General features: G+C 37.2%; 1 protein-coding gene across 4 annotated transcripts; it reads right to left on the bottom strand.

The window, feature by feature from the left end:
- Positions 1–612: 612 nt before the first annotated feature.
- On the bottom strand, positions 613–9,070 carry TAC1 (tachykinin precursor 1). 4 transcript variants are annotated; one of them, XM_003896287.2, is made up of 7 exons: positions 8,789–9,070; positions 8,249–8,380; positions 7,172–7,268; positions 6,708–6,752; positions 6,156–6,179; positions 4,636–4,689; positions 613–1,205 (listed from the first exon to the last, which is right to left on the bottom strand). In XM_003896287.2, the coding sequence occupies exons 2-7, from the start codon at positions 8,369–8,371 to the stop codon at positions 1,159–1,161; spliced, it is 390 nt and encodes a 129-aa protein (XP_003896336.1). In that variant the 5' UTR covers positions 8,372–8,380; positions 8,789–9,070; the 3' UTR covers positions 613–1,158. The 4 variants fall into 4 exon arrangements, with proteins under 4 accessions (XP_003896336.1, XP_003896338.1, XP_003896337.1 ...); XM_003896289.4 differs by lacking the exon at positions 4,636–4,689 and having other exon boundaries at positions 8,789–9,008; XM_003896288.4 differs by lacking the exon at positions 6,708–6,752 and having other exon boundaries at positions 8,789–9,004.
- Positions 9,071–21,452: the final 12,382 nt, after the last annotated feature.

The following is a 21,452-nucleotide window of genomic DNA, read 5'->3' as shown; positions in this document are numbered from 1 at the left end:
AAATGATTCCAAGGACATTTATCAATCAAAATGCACAAGCCTCCCTCTCAATGCTCGATATTTATTCCTGATGCATGTGCTTCTGTCAGACAGAGTGTTATAGGTATTAGCAATTCACAGGCACTTCTTAGAAATGCTGTAAAGGAGTTATTTTTGCTGTGAGGGTGTTGCCCTATTATCAACACCTCGTCTTTCTGTATCATCTTCCGACAGTCTTTGTGAGAATTTGATTTGCTATCTTCATTCTAGTGAGACTCAGGCACTGATGCATTTATACCTGGGCTCTGAGCAGGGCTGAAATGGTAGTGAGCTGATGTTTTACTCAATAAGAAAACAATCAGTGAAATATATCTTTGAAATAGATTATTATCCTATTTGTAAAAAGGAATCAAAAGCATATAAAACCAGAACTTAGCCTTTACCCTTTGGAATCCAAAATGCAGTTGTGTTCTTCATAAATGATCTCATGACAAATGATTTAGCAAAAAAAAAAAAGTGCATGACAGAGAGAGAAACTGCATTTTAGACAAAATTGCTTTGAACATATTTCACCTATTAAAGGAAAGATTGCTAATTGGACACAAATGTTAATAAAAGAATGTGACAAAAATCTTCAAGATATTTTTTCTTTTATTTAAAATGTTAACTATCACAACACATCGTACAATGAAATGAAGACTTTAGAATTACATTAAAACTTTTAAAAACATCTCTATGTAGTCACAAAACATGAAACATGCTTCAGAGATACAAATATAGTGTAATACCAAAATCTCAGTACATTTTCACCATGGAAACAAATAGGAAAAGCACAAGACTGTCAGGAGTTTCCCGCCGTTTCCGCAGTAGCTGACACGACTGCTTCAAAGCAATGATTTTTTTCTTTAGGGACTGTATCATTGACAGGTTTTACAATTTCATTGAACACTGTGCTTTGTTGAGAAATAACCACTTATTTCTATTTTAAGGGAGTCATATTGGAATTAAAACATGTTTACAACACATATTAGCACAATATGAAAAATAAACACTTTTTGAAATTTCAACCCCAAACAACTGTTATTAAATAAATAATTATTCCTCATAGTGCATGTCTTATTTTACCTTTCCTTGCCCATTGACACAAATGAAGCTGAATAAATAACGTCAGGTAGTTTATTAACGTCTTCTTTCATAATTCTGCATTGCACTCCTTTCATAAGCCACTGAAAACAAAGAGGAGATAAAATGTTTTTTAAGTGAATTCACTGAGGGAGTTACACAACTAAAGTTCAGGGCATATAGTAATTTATTCTAAACTCCTAATGACATTTTCCCTTACAGAAGTATTTCTAAGAATGTAATTTGCATATCTTCCAATCCTGCCTCAGTCTCTATCCTGATGGGAAATGATCTGACCACAGAACTCAGTTTCTTTCATCATTTATCATATACTTCGTGCCCCCAAAGCATATTTCCACAATATATTGCAGTGTTGATTCTCAGCAGCTTTCTCAAGCAGTGGCAGATACCCACAGTGAATTATAGAAAGGACAATGCCTAAAATAACCATTTGTTCTTATAAATGGGTTTACAGGAATACAGACACACTCATTCATTTACATATTGTCTATGGCTGCTTTGGCCTAAAAGAACAGATTTGGGTAGTTGCAACAGAGACTACATGGCTCACAAAGCCTAAAATATTTCTAATCTGTTTCTTTTCAGGAAAAGTTTGCCGATCTCTGCTCAAGGGGCATCTAATTGTGTGGGGGTCTCTTCCTCCCTTGTGGATACCTCCCAGTGATGGATTGCCCTCAAGACTAAAAACAGCCCATTTACCGTAGGTAAGTCAGTTGAGCCATCTAAATACCATACTGTTTAACTTTTCACTAGCACCTTAATGGTCTGTGAAGGGTTAATTATTGCTTCCAAAGGTATTTAACATATAGCTAGCAAATAACTTAGATACATTGATTATCTGGACAAAAAAATGCCAAATTATATGCTATATTATATTATATATAATTTCAAAGGGATCTGTAACCACAAAGGGGTAAAAATCAGACTGTTGTGATAAGATATTTTGGGATATTTTTCATCATCTTAACTATAGACTTAGACATATGGTATAGTGAAACTACTATGTTTTTTGAAATTCAGTATGGCCTGTATAAAATACTGAATGTAAACAAAAACAGCGGAAAGATCTGTGAAGGATCTGTAGGAATAATAGGTGCTACTCTAAACAGTTTCCTCAGTGAGAAGGTTTGTTGACAGAGAAGGCAGGTAAAGGCACCAGTGTTATCACTTCCTGCTTTTAATACTGGTCTTAAACACCCAACTATCCTTTAAGTGCGGTCAAGAGTAAGCTGCATATTTTTTATCAATTAAGTATGCACTTGTGAGGCAGAACAGTCTGAGCCAACACTGGACAGGCTTAAGGGAAGGAAACAGTTTATTTCTCATTCTGGTTTGATTATATTAGGAACAGGATGAATAGCCCAAGTTCAGTCTCTGACAAGCTTTAGGTAACATGACTCTGTTCCTCAGAGAAATTAGATGAAAGCTAATGTAAACCAACTAAAGACAGACAGTGATTTAGCTGGAACATAATGTCCTCTTACATGGAAGCAGAGTTTCTTACCTGGTCTTTGAACCCTCTGAAGCCTGATATAAATTTTTGAGTGTATGAGTTGATGAGGTTTTCTCTGGGAAAGGGCATCTATCTAGATTTATCAGATTGTCAAAGGGGTCCCTGACCATGAGTGGGTAAAGATCAGATGGCTGTAGATTAAAGCTATGATAACCTTGCCTCAATGAGGTATACAAAAACATCCCTGATTGACTGTGGATCAGATCACATGTTTGCCCATTTTTCACCTATTTATATTTTCTTAACTAAAATGGAGGAACAAAGATTTAGTTATAAATTGATCCTGATTCATTACAGTGATTCTATGTATCACTACTTACAATCATGTTATTATTTTAAGTACATTTAATAGTATTTAATCTGTTCTAACTTGTACAATATCTACATTATTTGTAACGTTAAGCATGTTCTGAAACCTATATCAGTTCTGGAAATGGAAAGTTGATGACTAATATGATTATCAAGAAAACTACAGTTAAGTGAGGACTAGTATGTACTGATACAAATAAAAGCCATTGTGGTTTAAATGTATACTTCATTTCCAAAACTGGGAAGATAATACATATTAATAAAACAATTACAAGTTTTTCATTAAGGCACATTGATAATTTCTTACACTTCACTTATCCTTCGGCAGCCCAAAATGACTGGTGAGAAAATGCAAAGGTAGTGTCTAAATAGAAAATGGGGACCCAGTAAAAACACTGGGATAGCTTGTCCAGCGGACTTCAACACCAGGAACTACAAATTCCAAATTTATTAGAAATTATGTATCAAAAGGTCAATTATGAAGTGCTTAGAACTTTTCAATTATATGAATATATTCTCTGGCTTCTGCTGTAGCCCAGATTGCGTTAACTTTTCTTTTGCATCGTGGGTTTTAACTTTTGCCCCACAGAAAGTGGTTTTATTTGTTGTACCCATTTCACAATAAAGAAAAAATCTCCATTAAAAAACACTAGGATAATTATTTTTCCTAAGATCCAGACAATTAAGAATTAAGCCAGCACATCTTATAGATTGTCTAGAAACTAGAAATATTATAAATGGGTAAGACAGCTGCTGATTACTTTCTAATTAATTACATATTTAGTATTTTAATTCTATTTTCACTGAAGGCAAAATAGAATTTGAATAGCTTTTCCAAGAAGCCCTGGAGGTAAGAGCTATAAGGTCTTAACAAAAAGTGATCTTCTATTAAAATGATATAGGGTTTATTTACCTTGAAATCAGTGTGATGAATGAGTTAACTAATAATGGTTTTTAGATATATATATATATGGTATTTACAAAGAAGATGGAAACTGAAGAGGAGGAAACCTGCAGCCTTTATATCATATGAAAAAGTTGTTCAGAATTAAAATGAGAATTGTGGCATCCTTTCTCTCTAAGGAGTTTATAGCCAGAACCAATTTACAACACTCAAGGATATTTAATTGTGTTTCTTTTTGAAAGTACTGGAATAAACCATGTCACTCACATCCTCTCCAACATCCATCAGGATGTTTAGATTTTGAATTTCTACAACTTCAAAAAAGTGATTAATTTGTATAAAGAATTTGTTTTGTGAATTTATGTTTGTGTTGGAAGATCGCCAGATGTAATGTCTTTTAAAACTTTCAAATTACTTTGATAAGTGAAAATTAGCCTCATTCTTCCCTGCACTCCCCACTGCCCCTTAGTTCAGTAAGGTTAAACAAGGCTTATTTAACAGATTTATAGGAAAGAATATAGGACTAACCCAAAGATTCAGGTTGGGTAATGATTAAATGGGGCAGACACTGGTAAGAATGGTGATTGGAGAGAAATAGACAGATACTGTGGTAATATTAGCTTAACTACCCATAAATCCATTTGTGGTTATAACAATTAAATTTTTTCACCATAATACTCATTTTTGTATCTACTACTCCTTTTTAATATTTTAAAAACTATGTCTTAGGAAAATATAGAAATAGATTTGAGATACTGTCTATTTTCAGTCATGATTTCATACATACCAGAATTTAAAGCTCTTTTGCCCATTAGTCCAACAAAGGAATCTGTTTTATGCCCTGGAAAAATACATTTAGGGGTATTTTAATATGTATATCTTTGAGGAAACAAACTATTATAATTAGAACAAAGCAAGCTTCTGAATATATGTCTGTATAATAAATATCTTTCTACTTAAAGTTTTGGTGAGACTGAAGAAATAAAGATTCCTTAAAAGTTTTAGAAATTACACTAACACAATACAATGAAAGTACTTTTCTCAATTCTATATTTAATATTAGCAAGCACTCTTTATTCATATTATATTTTATCTATTATGTAAGGTTCTAAAATATATTTTATATAAAATATTGTCATTTGAGCTAGCTTTGATTTTTTAGGAAGTCAATTTCACATTTGTGTGAGAGTGAAATATCCAAGCATATTTCCTTGTGTTATTAATAAGTTGTACTTCTCAGCAAGTAGACCTTAATTAAAATCAGATTCCTTGATGATTATAATCTTCTAAAAGGTCACTGTTTTTACTTTATTGGATATTAAAAGATACTCCTTTCAGAAAAGTGTATTAGTTTTGACATGAATAGAGTACATTTTTTATTACATAGAATTTTTATATATAATTCCCTTCAAAGTCAAATCCTTAGAAAGTAAATATGAATACTATTTATTTATTTTTCAAAGATGAACTCTTCGGAAAGGTTACTAGTTTAATGCCAGTGACAGAATTTCTCTTGGTTTTTATTTCAATGGTTGAGAATACAGCTGCTACATTAACGCGGCCTGCTCTGCCACCCAATGCACCAAATTCACGACAGGGTACGTGAGTGAACAATATGATGAAGATAGACCCTTGCCACTTCTTGTCAACTCTGGCTCCATTAACTGAGAAACAAATCTAATGACCTTCACGTACCATAATTTTGCCATCTTTGCTGCCCTAAGAAATATTTTACTGATCAAGTTTTCCCATTCAATTAGGGGATTAAAAAACTGCATCTCTACCCATCTTCATTTTTAGTGTGGATTCTCTACTCATATTCACTCACTCATTCCATTTAATTGGCTGCTGGATGACCCTAATAAATGACATCATTATTGGACCAAGCATACTAAAATGAGTTAGAAGATGCCTATAAATGCTTGTGGGGGTTTTGTGTTTGTTTGTTTGTTTGTTTACAGTGAAAGTAAGCTTAGGGGGTGGGTGAGTGGGAAGAAATGTGTATAGTAGATTTCTAATCCTAGGATTGAAATTCTTATCTAAAACTAACAATTTAAGGGACTTAAAAGACTTTTTTTTTCTTTTTTAATATAACGCACCTCTTTGCTAAGTACAATATGTCTAAACAACACAGGTTTAAACAACCATATTCTGGATGTAATACGAATCTCCCCCATTCTTATATTGTCTTCATTAAACATATTAAGCCTTAGGGTTATGACAGAAAACAAGGTAAGATAAATAAAGTGAAATTCAATATAATTTTACATTTAAATTTGATAAATGTCAAAACAATTTTGAACTTACTTTTGTGAGAGATCTGGCCATGTCCTAAAAGAAAGATAAAATTAGCAAATACATATACATTTGTTTTTAAAGATGCTACATTATATCTTTTATAAAATAATTTGATTATCAAAATATGTAACATTTTCTATCTATATATTATCCTGAGGAATAAGGCAGAACCATAAATGCTAAACAACTTATTAATAATAAAAACTAAATATTTAAACAAACAAATGGAATTTTTATTAAGTGCCTTCTATGGGATTCAAACCTAGGACTATGAGACTTTTGAGACCTCTTATTGACTATAAGACTGTAGTATTTCCCACCTTCAAGACTGGCCACCCATTGAGAGAGAGAGAGAAAGAGAGAGAGTGGCAGAGAGAGACAGAGAGAGACAGAGAGTGACAGCGAGAGAGTGACAGAGAGACCGAGAGAGAGTATGCAAATCCATCTCTTTATTAAACAGGCATCATCTAGATCTTGTATATCAGCCCATAAAAGATTTTATTTCACTTTCCTACATGTGCTTTACACAATAGTAAAATAAAGATTTATAGGAATGTTTACCATAAAGAGCCTTTAACAGGGCCACTTGTTTTTCAATTGAGGAATCTGACAAGAGACGAATTGTCATTACATGTTCCACTGACGGTGCGATAAATTCAAGGAAACAATATTTCTATCCCAAGACAAATCTACTCTCACCTCAGGGAATGCTACAAAATCCTGTTCCACATGCACTTGGATCAACCGCAGTACTACCCCTGGAGGCCTGTGTCTTCCCTTTGTCAGTTTGGATCTTTAGTCAAGGGAGCGCTTCACTCGAATACAGTGAGGCATGCGACCAGAATTTCCCTCCCCGTGCGGGCCCGTGCGCGCCTTAGTGCGGTGTGGGCCAATGTCGGGCCTGGGTTACACCCCTGTTGGAGTGGAAATCTCTATTCAGAGCGAGAGACCCTGGGGTACTCCGAGAAGGAGTGAGCAGACAGGGCGGGCTGCCCAAGACACCTAGGGACGGTCGCCCATCTCACCAGCATCCCGTTTGCCCATTAATCCAAAGAACTGCTGAGGCTTGGGTCTCCGGGCGATTCTCTGCAGAAGATGCTCAAAGGGCTCAGGCAGTTCCTCCTGGGGGACAAAAGCACGGACAAAGGGCGTGTAAGGCAACCGGAGCGAGGCACCCAGCAACCCGAGCCCTTCCCGCTGTACTCCGGCCCCGAGGCGGGGGGAGGCAGCCTTCCCCACGCTCGGGCTGAGCGGGGTACCTCCCGAGGCGCTCCCTCTCTGCGCCCCTCCTCGCCGAACCCGCGTCCGGTCCCCGCTAGCCTGCCAGGGCGAGTTAGCAGCTGGCTTGGCGTCTTCAAGCCTCGAGCGCTTTCCGTTCTTTCCTCCCAGCCCGGGGACCTTCCCTCATCTGCCGCGCCGCCACCTGACTTTGTCTTGTCTCGGTGTCGGCTTTGTAGACTCCTCACCACCCTAAATGCACACAGGTGTGTGTGATCTGGGGCTGGGGCTGCGGTGGGGAAGGGTGACAACGTTTTATAGACGACTTTCACCCTTTTCCCGAGGCGCGCTCCCCAGCGCCAGTAGCCTACGAGTTTCTAAAGGGAAACTTCAAGCTACATCCTCAGGTCCGCAAAACAAACATGAAGGCAGGAAATTAACTTCCCTCCAGCCTCCGGCCCTCCAATCCCCCTGCAGCTCACGCGTGTGCCCGCTGCTGCCCGCGACCAAGGCGCCCTCTGCCCGTGCCCAGACGCTAGGGCAGTGCAGCTGGACCGGAGCCCCCGAAATCCCCATTCCTGGGGGATGAAATCTTACAAGATTTATGATCTTGTGGGGATCTCGGGCTCATCCGGGAGGGCATCCCTGCTGCAGGGAGTTCCTGGGCTGGACGGTGCAGCCCTCGGGAAGAAACTTGAATCGTGGGCACAAAATCCCGTGAGGAACCCGGGAAATAGCGCCCCTTTCCATCCTCCCGCACGCATCCGCTGCCTCTCGTCGTGGTCGCGGTGCCTGCCACGTTAACTAGGGTGCTGCTGCGTGGGAAGGTGGCAGCTCCCGAGCCCAGGAAGAAGGGTGCAGGCCGTCCTGGGAAGGGGCCTCACCTTGATCTGGTCGCTGTCGGACCAGTCGGACCAGTAATTCAGATCGTCATTGGCTCCCATTTCTTCTGCAAACAGCTGAGTGGAGACAAGAAAAAAGACTGCCAAGGCCACGAGGATTTTCATGTTGAATTTCTGGGAAGGGGTAGTGGGAGAAGAGACCAAAGAGAGAAATAATATATCTATTAGGGGTGGTTATCCAAGAGTTAGAGCAACAGAATTTTCTGCCCCACAACGGATGAACTAAGATCAAAAATACAAGGACTAAAGTCTCACCTGCACCCGTTAGGCGAGAGAATCGCGTCCCAAAGATTCTCCAACCCTCTTCTCCCTGAATCCCAACTCCCTCGGCCCTCTAACCCACCAACCCACACCTTCAAACCAGGAAACTCTGCAGGTGGAAGACAAAGAGGGGCGTTGGCGTTTGGGAAGCCAGTCTCCCCACTGTCCCTCACCGCAGCGGCGCACCCAGCGCGGCCACCTCGGACAGATGCGGGGTGGAGTGACCCGGGCAGCCGCGGCCGGCACTGCGCGGGTACTTACTGCGACTGACAGTCCCGCGGGGTGCTGTGTTCCTCTGGTTCCTCCGAGTGCACGCTGGTCGCTCCGCACTCTCGGTGGCTGCGGGAAGGAGGAGGTCCGAGCGCGCTCTTTCGCCTGCTGAGTGCCTTGCGGTATTTATCCCAGCCTCCTCGAGCCTCCAAACCCACGTGACATTCTCCCCACGCGACTTTCTGCTCAATATTTAATTAGCCGCCTCCTCTCCTTTCGCTTGCGTGATTGAGAGTTTCCGAGACGGTAACTCGTCGATGCCCATAACATCTGGACCCAATTGGGTTCTAAATGACGCAATTTTAGGAAAATCGAGGTCTCGCCATCCAATCGGGAGCGGCCTGCTTCCGTCTGCAGATCTGACGCCCCCTCCCCTCTCCTTTGAAACTGGGTTTCATGACACCTGAGATTACTCATCAAATTTGAGCAAAGTGACTCATTCCTTGGACTTCGGTAACTTTTCCGTCCCTTGAGACGTCAGGATAAGTTGCACTTTTGAGGATGGCCAAATAACTGTAGGCATTCAGAGATTTCATCGGAAATCAGGCTAAGAAAGGAGGACTTCAGTTGAGGGGAGATGCAGGGAGGCATTCTTTTCCCCTCTATTTCTAGCTTAAGAGTATTTAAGTGTTTCTGAGACACAGCATCTTTTTATGACCAGAACATCCCTCTCCTAAATCAATGAGAATACTGGCATTTCCTTAGCATTACAAAAGGTTGTTTAGTCCCATAGTATTTTAGAAGATGGAAGCACATTTATTTTACATTTTGGAGAAAGGGGAATTTAAACATGACATTGTGTGTCAGACTTAGGATTTCTTTTGTTTCAAGCTGGGTAACTCCTCTTCCTTGCCACATCCAGGAGCAGGGGTTGGAACAGGACTTTTTTTGCTTCTCTCCTACACTTTCTTGCTGAAGACTAGGAAACCAGCAACATAATGTATAGGATCCTCACCCTTGTCACTAAAGGGCTCTATAAATCATGTTTCTCCTTTCTATGAAAATAAGTGTAGTGAAGATGCTAATGGGACAGTCATTAACGCACAAAATATTAGACAAATAGCATTTGTACACAAACCACAGCTTTCCATGAGCCCTTGGTTGCCTGGCAGACACATTTCTTTGATCTCTAAATGAATGCGGCATCTTTGGTGGAGTAGTTTTCTCCCCTTTACATATAAAGTGTTACATTTTTCAGTTAATTATGATTTGTTAGTGTATTGTATAAAAGAAACACATTTTTGCAACTTAAACCAGAAATTTTTTCCTCTATGTTGTTCTTAAATAACCCTGGATTTGGAAATTCTCATGCATTTCTGATTTCTTTTGACCTTAGCCTCACAATGTGAGCATTTTATTTTCTGTTTTCAGAACTTTTATATAGAAAATTATCAGCATCTCCAAAAGTAGAGAGGTACATCCACTTCCAAGTTTCATCTACAACCCTTCCAGTTTCCTCTGCACTCAAATTATTTTGAAAAAAAATCCCAGACATTTAGTCATTTCAACTGTAAATATTTCAGCATCACTGTATAAAAGGTAAGCATTTAAAAAAATAAAAACATAACCATACCATTTTCCCACCTAAAACAACATAAAATAATTCCTTACCTTAAATATCCAGTTAGCATTCAAATATTTCTCATTGCCTCCTAATTCCTCCCCACGCAGTTTACTAGTTGAAATCAGAATTATAATGAAGTCCATATATTATAATTGGTTTTGTTAGTTCAGGCTGCTGTAAGAAAGTACCATGGTCTGGGTGACGTAAACAACAGAAATTTATTTCTCACCGTTTCGAAGGTTGGAAGTCTGAGATCGTGGTGTCAGCATGGTCTGGTTCTGTTTAAGGCCCTCTTCCAAGTTACAGACTGTCATATTGTCACCTTGTTATATCCTCACATGGCAGAAAAGAATGAGAGAGCTCTTCAAGGTCCCTTTTATCGGGGCACTGATCCCATTCATAAGAGCTGCACTCTCATGATCTGATTATCTTCCAAAGACCCCACTTCTAATACCATAACCTTAGGGGTTAGGACTTCAACACATGCATTTTGGAGGGACACAAACATTCCTCCTATTGCATGTTTCTTAAATCTCCCTGAATCTATAATTCACTCTCTCTTTCTCTCTCTCTTGTAGTTTATTGATAAAACAGGTCAGGAGAGTGTACTGCATTCTGGAATTTGCTGATTGCCATTTAACTTGTTTCTCTGTTTCGATTATTTCCTGTTAATTGGTAGTTGTATCTAGAAGTTTGATCCTCTGTATGTTTTTTTCTTATCTTTTTTTTTTTTTTTTTTTGACGAGACTACTTCACATGTGTTGTATTGTTCTAGTAGGAAACACATGATATGTGCTTGTTTCTCCTTTTGAGTTGTTAGCAGCCTTTGACTATCATTTTCTAGATCTATTGTTTCATTAGTATTTTCAAAACAGTGCTATTTTGATTTTATCATTTATTATTTGTTTAGTAGCTAGACTGTTTTTTTCATGTTTTCTCAACAACTAGTTATTCTAAAGCATTATTAATATAGGAAAAATGGGATAAATGCTTAATTATGTCTCTCTACCAATTTTGAAAATAATGAATTGGTAAATTACACCTTTAAATAAGACCCACTTTAAAAAAATAGGATTATTATGACTTCATGGATTTAAACACATTTGACATACAGTCATCACTCAGTATGCATAGGGGATTGGTTGTAGGACCTCCTGTAGGTATCAAAACCTGTGGATACTCAAGTCCTGATGTAAAATGGTGTGGTATTTGAATATAACTTATGCATATCATCTTATATATTTTAAATAATCTCTAGATTACTTATGATACTTAATATAATATAAATGCAGTATAAATAGTTGTTATACTGTATTGTGTGGGGAATATCACAAAGGGAAAAAGTCTGTATTTGTTTAGCACGGATGCATTTTTTCCTGAATATTTATGACCTACGTTCAGTTAAATCTACAGATGTAGAACCCATGGATACAGGGGGCCAACTATATTTCAATCCATGGCAGACATTCTTCTAATTGAAGTTCAGACCTATTATTGGCCAGCAGGTGACTCTTCAAAGTGACTCCTGAGACTTTATGCCAATAGGCTTTTATGGCTTTTTCTTGTTTTTGATATGACAAAATGTTTCAGGTTGAAGTTATATACGTTTTGCTTCTGACCTGAAATCTGCCTTTAAGGGGCCCTAATTTTAGAATTGAAAATGACCATTAGAGATCATAAACTGAGCTTTATTGTTACACATTGTTAGTGAGTTCTTCATTGCTTCAAGACCCTTTCAGCGGACAGAGCTAAGAGTGTGTGTGTGTGTGTGTGTGTGTGTGTGTGTGTATCTATAATCATGAATGCATACCAACTTTCTTTTCAAATCAGGATCTCACAGAGTTTTAAATTAACCTAATCTATATTGCATCTCTTTTTCCAAATGACATACCCCAAATGACATCAACATGATTATTCATTAGCTTTATCCCAATACACAATGCCAGTATTATCAACAATATCATTACTAGAAACAGATTAAGAGTTTTTGTTCGCAGTTTTGTTCTTTTTTAATCTTTAGGGCATATCACACCAGGTATGTTCCTCATATTACTGAGTTATAAAGTCTCTTTAAAAGTTCTTTGTATGGTTATGCTACCAACTCTTACACAGGTAGATTCATTTTCTCATTTTGCTCAAGTTATAGGGGTCACTTTTTAAATGTAAGTTTAGAATTATGTAAAATACATGGTTCTAAAGTCAAATATTAAAAAACATTATGTGGCCGGGCATGGTGGCTTATGCTTGTAATCCCAGCACTTTGGGAGGCTGGGGCGGGTGGATCACAAGGTGTCGAGTTCGAGACCAGCCTGGCCAACACAGTGAAACCCCGTCTCTACTAAAAATACAAAAATTAGCTGGGCGTGATGGTGGGTGCCTGTAATCCCAGCTACTTGGGAGGCTGAGGCAGGTTAATTGCTTGAACACGAGAAGTGGAGGTTGCAGTGAGCCAAGATTGTGCCATTGCACTTCAGCCTGGGCAACAGAGTTAGACCCCATCTCAAAGAACAAACAAACAAACAAAAAACATTATGTATTCAAAGAAGTGTACCTTCAGTCCCTATCTCTCTACTCTCTTATGTCTAGTAACCATTTTTTTTTAGGTTTTTGGTTTAGCCTTCTATTGTTATTGTTGTTATTTTAATATAAGAAATGATGTGATAATGTCCCCCTAAATCTTGTAAAATTCTATACCTGAAGTGGGACATTTTAGAAATCTTTTTAATTTCTCAGATACTAATGTGGTTTATGGTTTATGAGGTAACAAGACAAGTTACTTTATAGTATCTAAACTGCTAGTTCAGCATAACCAGTTATATAATTTTATTCAGATGCTGTATATTGTAAATGTGCCATAGTACATAAAATAGAGGTTATTTCATAGAATCGAGTAATAAACAATAATGAGATAAAAGTTATATCCAAGAATACATTTCCCACATTCCCCACATCATTCATTAATTGCTATCTTAGGGATTCTACTAAGACATGCACGTTTGGCACTTTCCCTTTGAACATTGTAGAAGTTGAGATATTTGCATTCTTTATTACCCGTTTTATTTACTAGGATAACTTTATGAAAAAATACATATTAATAAAGTACATATGTTTAATGTGTGCTAAATTCATGATTAGTAGACTGGTGAACAAGTAATTCATTAATACCTCATTTTTTATGTTGCAAATTAAAAACCTGGACAAAAGTAAAAAATAAATTACTATTGTCCATTTTCTCATCACTCAAAAGGAACCACTGTTAACATCTTGGTATACTGCTTATAATATTTACTTAATTTATGTGTAATTATTATTGTTTTTAGAGACAGAGTCTTGCTGTGTCTCTCAGGTTGGAGTATAGGGGCATGATCTCGGCTCACTGCAATCTGTGCCTCCAGGGTTCAAGCAATTTTCCTCAGCCTCCCGAGTAGCTGGGATTACAGGCATCCACCACCATGCCAGGCAAATTTTTGTATTTTTAGTAGAGAGGGGGTTTCACCATGTTGGCCAGGCTGGTCTAGAACTCCTAACCTCAAGTGACCCGCCCCCACCTCAGCCTCCCAAAATGCTGGGATTACGGGTATGAGCCACCACGCCCAGCCTGCTTACAATTTTTAAAGGGAAAATGTCACCTGATTGTTTTTATAAAAAGCATTTTATGCATTTCATACAATGTATGCATTGTACTTTGTATGCATTTTATACAATTAGAAGGATAGAGCAACAGACTATAAAAGTTACAAAAATAGGATAAGACCCTAGTAACTATTTTTAACAAAAGATAGTTATTTATATTTTATTTGACATCAGTAGGAGAAAAACAAAACTCAAGTGAAGAATGTTTGTTCACCACAAGATAGTTTTTTCTTTAGAGAACTTACTAGTGCTAAAAAAGCAGGGTTTTTCATCTGCGTATATGCCCAGAGGTTCATTGCAGCACTGTTCACAATAGCAAAGACATGGAATCAACCTAAATGGGCATCAATGACAGATTGGATAAAGAAAATGTAGTACATATACACCATGGAATACTATGTAGCCATAGAACCTGGATGGAGCTGGAGGTCATTATCCTTAGCAAACTAATGCAGGAACAGAAAACCAAATATCACATGTTCTCACTTGTAAGAGGGAGCTAAATGATACAAACCTATGAACACAAAGAAGGAAATAACAGACACTGGGGTCTACTTGAGGGGGGAGGGTGGGAGGAGGGAAAGGAGTAGAAAACTACTGGGTACTGGGCTTAATATGTGGGTGATGAAATCATAGGTATAACGAACCCCTATGACACGTGTTTACCTATGTAACAAACCTCCACATGTACTCCCAAACCTAAATAAAGTTTAAAAAAAAAGCAAGGTTTAGAGATAAACATGAAGAGGTTAATATTAATATGTAACATTAAAAAATAGATATTTATATAATATCAATTCCCTAATTTTGAAAGATGAGGATGTTAGCACTCTTAAATTTCTTCCCATTTTCCCTTTCCCCTATTTCCCAATTTTTGCAGCTATATAATTAGTTTTACATTGTTGAAGTTTATAACATTCACATTCAGTATTGCTACCATACTTTTATTAGTTGTCTACTTTCACTGTATGTTTAAATATGTTCCTTGTTCATTACCAGTTCTTTTAATCTCACTTTGCCATTCTTAAATTTATTTTTAATCATCTTTTATTTGACTGGATGTCCTTGTCAAGAAAATTTTTCTTCTCCAAGAAGCAATAATGTGTATTGCATTTCCTGAGTTCTTTCATGCTAGTGAATGTCTGTCAGTGGTTTCTGTGCTCAAACGACATCTTGATTAACTATAATATTTTTAGATTAAATTTCATTTTCACAGAACTTTATGGACATTGCTCTATTGTCTTGTTGAATTGAGTGTTATTGATAATTCTGAGGTGATACAGTTTTTCCCTGCTTTTCTGTTTGAATATTGGAAGAATTTTTTCTGTATCCTTGACATTCGATAGTTCAGCTAAGAAATATTATTGAGCATACTACCTCTAATTTCCTTGGAGTATCATGAACTATTTTTGTTTTGTATGAGTAGGGACTTGCTCTTTAATATATTAAATTATTATCATTCATTTTAGAGAAATTCTATTGAATATATCTTGAAGTGGAATTTTTACTTCAATAATACGAAATTTTTCTTTGGATTATATATATAATACTATAATATATATTATATTTCATGTCTATAATATTCTCCCAATTGCTTTAATTCTTTGTCTTTTTTGTCTGCATTCAATCAGTTTATCTCAGTTCTTTTCTGCTAGTAACGACTTTTGTCTATTCTGTGCCTTGCTGTTTCTAATTTAGTTATCATTTCCATAATCATGTTGCATAGTCCAAAATTTGTTTCTAGACTAGTAATTTCCTTTAGCATCTCATTTAATTTTTAAATTATTCTATTAGTATGGTCTTATTTTATTGAACTAATGTTCTTAAGACCTTCTTAGAGTGAAGTGGGGGAATTGCATTCTGTTTCCTGAGTTACATTTTCTTCTAGTTCAGTGGTAAAATGCATGAATTTTGAGCAAACTCTGCCAATTTTTACCGGCTTAGCCATTTGCTAGCATGTAGCCTTGGATAAATTACTCAAGCACTCTCTGCCTCAATTTTCTAGTCTGTTAAATACAAAAATAAATAGTATTTATCTTGTAAGTTTTGCCATGGGGATTAAATGAGTAAACACATGTGAAATGTAAAGAACAGTACCTAGGGGCCAGGCATGGTGGCTCACACCTGTAATCCCAGCACTTTGGGAGGCCAAGGCAGGCGGATCACCTGAGGTCAGAAGTTCAAGACCAGCCTGCTCAACTTGGTGAAACCCTGTCTCTACTAAATATACAAAAAGTAGCCAGGCATGGTGGTGGGCGCCTGTAATCCCAGCTACTTGGGAGGCTGAGGCAGGAAAATTGCTTGAACTCGGGAGGCAGAGGTTGCAGTGAGCTGAGATCGAGCCATTGCACTCTAGCCTGGGCAACAGAGCAAAACTTTGTCTCAAAAAAAAAAAAACAAAAAAAAAACAAAAAAAACAACCCACCAAAAAACAAAACAAACAAAACAGTACCTAGCACATGCATTGAACGTTAACTATTATTATTCTAGATGGGGATGTGTGTGTGCATGCTCATGTTTGTGTGTAACACTTAATTTTTTAATGTCACTTTGATTAGGCTATGATGCTGAATGTTCTTGTGAAATTTTTTTTTATGTTATTAATATTTCAATCAGTAGACTCTGAGGAAAGTCATTACCTTCCTTCCATGATGTGGGTGGGCTTCATCCAATCAGTCTTAAGAGAAAAAGATTGAGGTCCCTTGAGGATGAAGGAATTCTGTTCTAGACTGCCTTGGGACTTAAGACCTGAAGACATCAACTTCTTGTTGGAATTTTCAGCCTGCCAGACAGCTGTGTGCATTTTAGATTTGCAAGTCTCCATAATTTGTGAGCCAGTTTCTTAAAATCAATCCTTCTTTCTCCACACATCCTGTCAGTTCTGTTTCTCTGGAAAACCCTGACTAATACAGTATCTAATATATTTGCATAGTCTCTGGGCCATTTTCTCCATCTTGATGTTGTTTCCATGGCTCTGGGCAGACAGAGTGGGAATGACTACTTGTGTTCCAACAATATCTGAGATTTATTTCCCCTCCTCTGAGGGCTAAGAATTTTGTGTTCAGCTTTACTTTCTTAACCTGACGGAATGACAGAGGGAGCGGGGAACTTGACCAAGATGGCCTGAAGTCTGAATACCTCATCTCTGCTCTTTCCTCTGAGATTTTTGTGCAATGTCTTGTTTCATGTTAATTCCCCGGTTGAAGAGTCTGTACTTCTCCTGTAGGAGACCCCATTAGAATTTGATCTCTGGGTGGCCTGGGAGCCTCCTTCCGTTCTTAAGGAGTCAACTCTGGAATGCTCTTTCCTGGTGTCACTCATATCCATTGCATTTAGGAAGAAAATAATGATCTGCCTACTGAGTTTTCTTTTCTCTACGTGTCACATCATTGATAATTCTCAGAATTTTATTATTATTATTATTATACTTTAAGTTCTAGGGTACATGTGCATAATGTGCAGGTTTATTACATATGTATACTTGTGCCATGTTGCTGTGCTGCACCCATCAACTCGTCAGCACCCATCAACTCGTCATTTACATCAGGTATAACTCCCAATGCCATCCCTCCCCCCTACCCCCTCCCCATGATAGGCCCCGGTGTGTGATGTTCCCCTTCCCCAGTCCAAGTGATCTCATTGTTCAGTTCCCACCTATGAGTGAGAACATGCGGTGTTTGGTTTTCTGTTCTTGTGATAGTTTGCTAAGAATGATGGTTTCCAGCTGCATCCATGTCCCTACAAAGGACACAAACTCATCCTTTTTGTCAACTCAAAATAAAACCTCTGGAGGGTGATGGAGGGGTTTGAAGGAAAGGGACTCTTTGGACCAGGCAGTTATGAGCCTCTCTGCTTTGCTGCAGCATTTTGTTTCTTTCACTGGTGACTATTTTTGAAGAGTATTGTATCAATTAGACATGACTCTTATTTGTTTGGTTGGTGATTACAGATTTTAATTTTTATTTGAATTAACATTTTAAATCATATTTTGCAGATATGGGGGGGTCTTAGAATAGTGCCATATTTATATTATCTGCTAGCAAATGTTTGTAACATTGTTGGGTATCATCTATGCCAAGTTGGTGCACCAGTTCTTCACTGTTTTGTTACCCCAGACTCCAGAACTTTAGAAAGTCTTCTGGATCATAGCTGTTGCTGCAAATATTACATTGAAATAGTATGTTGTATGCAAGGCAAAGTCCCTTCTGTCTTTCCTGATACACTGAGTTACCTTTTCATATTATTTACCTGGGCATTCTTGCTGCTATGATCATCTAACTTTTTTCTTAATGCCTCATGGAAATTCTAACTTGCTTTATTAATTTTAGTCAAATTTATATTTTCAATTTTAATTCTTTTGTAGCAAATACACATAACATAAAATTTGCCGTTTTAAGCATTTTAAGGGTACAGTGCAGTGGTATTAAGTACATTCTTATTATTGTGCAGCCATCACCACCATTTATCCCCAGAACTCTTTTTCATCTTGTAAAACTAAAATTCTATGACCATTAAACAATAACTTCCAATTACCCACTTCTGACAGCAACCACTGTTCTACTTTCTCTCTTTGATTGTGATGACTCTAGGTATCTTGTGCAACTGGAATCATACAGTATTCATCTTTTTGTGACTGGCTTATTTCGTCTAGCATAATGTCCATCAGATTCATTTGTATCAGAATTTCCTTCCTTTTTAAGGCTGAATGAGATTCTGTTGTATGTATGTACTACATTTTGCTTATCCATTCATTTGTCAGTGGACACTTGAATTGCTTACATGTTTAGCAATTGTGATAATGCTGCTATGAACATGGGTGTACAAGTATCTTTTTGAGACCTTGCTTTCAATACTCTTGGTTTTATATCAAAAAGTGGAATTGCTGGATCATATGCTAATTCTATTTTTAATTTTTTGAGGAACTGCTATACTGTTTTCCATAGCGGCTATGCTCTTTTACATTCCCACCAACAGTGAACAGGGGTTCTAATTCTTCTGCATTCTTGTCAACACTTGTTACTTTTTGTTTCGTTGTGATTTTTTGATGGTAGCCATCCTAATGTGTTGATGTTGGGCATTTTTTTCACTCTATTGACCATTTGTTTATATCCTTTGGAAAAATGCCCCTTCAAGTTCTTTGCCCATTTGTGAAACAGGTTGTTTTTTGTTGTTGAGTTTTAAGAGTTCTGTCTATATTCTAGGTATTAGTCCCTTATCAGATACCTAATTTGCAAATATTTCTGCCTGTTTTGTGGTTTGCCTTTTTATTCTGTTAATAGTGTCTTTTGATGCACAACATTTTACAATGTTTCATAAAGTCCAATTTGTCTTTTTAAAAATTTTGTCGTCTATGCCTTTAGTATCATATTCATGAAATCATTGCCAAATCTTAGCTTTTGCTTTATGTTTTCTTTTAAGAGTTTTATAGCTTTAGGTCTTATATTTATGTCATTGATCCATTTTGAGTTAATTATTTTTGGGGGAGTTAGGTAAGGGTCCAACTTCATCCTTTTGCATGTAGATATCCAGTTTTCTTAGTACAATTTGTTGAAAAGAATGTCCTTTCCGAAACCATTGAACAATCTTGGCATCCTTGTAAAATAACAATTGACCATATGCATTGGACTGAATGTTTATGTCCTCCCAAAATTCATATGTTGAAATCCTAACCCCAAGGTGATAGCATTAGGAGATGAGCCGTTGGGAAGTGATTAGGTCATGAGGACAGAGCCTTTGTGGATGAGATTAATGCTTTTATAAAAGAGATCCCTTGTGTCTTTCACCGTGTGAGGATGTAGCAAAAAGATGGCCATCTCTGAACCAGGTAGAAAGCTCTCACCAGATACCAAATCTTGATCTTGGACTTCCCAGCCTCCAGAACTATGAAAAATAATTTCTGTTGTTTATATGCCACCCAGTCTATGGTATTTCGTTAACTAAAACACATATATGTGAGGGCATTTTTCTGGTCCTATTTTCTCTATTCTATTCCCTGGGTCTATATGTTTGTTGGTACCACACTCTCTTTGACAGTTTTTCCATTAACGTGTCTAGCAAAAGGGTTTGGACTCAGGCTGTCTGCTTCTCAAGTTCATACTTCTAGTTCTTATACCCACTATATTGTCTATAGTGCTGTGGAGTTGATGTCAACATCACTGGGTATTCAGGTGGGAGTTTTGATTACTGTAGCTTTGTCATAATAGTCTTCCAGCTTTTTGTTTTTCCTTCATTTCACTAATGTGGTTTATTACACGGATCAGTTTTCATATATTGAACCATTGTTGTATTCCATAAATAAATCCCATTTGGTCGTGCTATGTAATCCTTTTCATAGGCTGCTGAACTGAGTTTGCTAGTATTTTGTTGAGGGTTTTTGTCATAATGTTTAGAAGGGATATTGGTCTGTAGTTTTATTTTCTTTTAGTGTCTTTGTCTGGCTTTGGTATCAGGGAAATGCTAGCATTATAGAATGAGTTAGCCTTATAGAATTTATTTAGAACGTAATTTTGGAAAATTTTGAGAAGAATTGGTGTTAGTTCTTCTTTAAATGTGTGGTAGAATTCACCAGTGAAGCCATCAGGTCCAGGGTTTTCCTTTTGTTGGAAAATTTATTATTGATTCAATCTCCTTACTAAATAGCTCAACTTGGATTTTATATTTCTTCTTGATTTAGTCTTAGTAGGTTGCGTGTTTCTAGAAACTTGTCCATTTCATGTAAGTTATCCAAATTTTGGCATATAATTATTCATAGTATTTTCTTACTATCCTTTGAATTCCTGTGGTATCAAATGTAATGTCCCTTCTTATGTCATTTCTGATTATGTTTCTTTTAGTCTTCTCCTTTTCTTCTTAGTCAATCTGGCTAAAGATTTTTCAACTTTGTTGATCTTTTTGAAAAAGTGGCTTTTTGTTTCATTGTTATTCACAATTGTTTTTCTATTCTCTATTTCATTTATCTCTCTCTAATCTTTATTATTTCCTTCTGTCTGCTGGCTTTGGATTTAGTTATTTCTTCTTTATTAGCTCCTTAAGTTGTAAGTTATATTGTTCTTTTGAGGTTTATCTTGTTTTTAAATGTATATATTTATAGCTATACGTTTCACCCTTAGCATTACCTTTGCTATCCCACAAGTTTTGGTATGTTTATTTTTTTGTTTTCATGAATTCTTAAATACTTTCTTTTTTAACATTTAATTTTGGTTTAGGGGTACATGTGAAGGTTTGTTACATAGGTAAACTCATGTCATGGGGGTTTGTTGTACAGATTATTTTATCAGCCATATATTAAGCCCACTACCCAATAGTTATCTTTCCTGCTCCTCTCCCTCCTACTCTCCTCCTCTACCCTCCACCCTTAAGTGACCCCAGTGTTTTCTCCTTCTTTGTGATCATAAGTTCTCATGATTTAGCTCCCACTTATAAGTGAGAACATGTGATACTTGGTTTTCTGTTCCTATG

This window comes from Papio anubis, chromosome 4 (genome assembly GCF_008728515.1).
Source record: "Papio anubis isolate 15944 chromosome 4, Panubis1.0, whole genome shotgun sequence".
In the NCBI taxonomy this organism is placed as follows: Eukaryota; Metazoa; Chordata; class Mammalia; order Primates; family Cercopithecidae; genus Papio; species Papio anubis.
This window is presented reverse-complemented; position numbering and strand designations above follow the sequence as displayed.

What these genes read in the sequence shown, in the direction of transcription:
- TAC1 (XM_003896287.2), bottom strand. Translation starts at nt 8,371, where the DNA reads ATGAAAATCCTCGTGGCCTTGGCAGTCTTTTTTCTTGTCTCCACTCAG. An exon ending in TGGCCAGATCTCTCACAAAA is followed by an intron (nt 4,690 to 6,155) that starts GTAAGTTCAAAA and finishes GTATTTTTCCAG; the next exon opens with GGCATAAAACAGATTCCTTT. An exon ending in CAAAAGAGCTTTAAATTCTG is followed by an intron (nt 1,206 to 4,635) that starts GTATGTATGAAA and finishes CTTTGTTTTCAG; the next exon opens with TGGCTTATGAAAGGAGTGCA.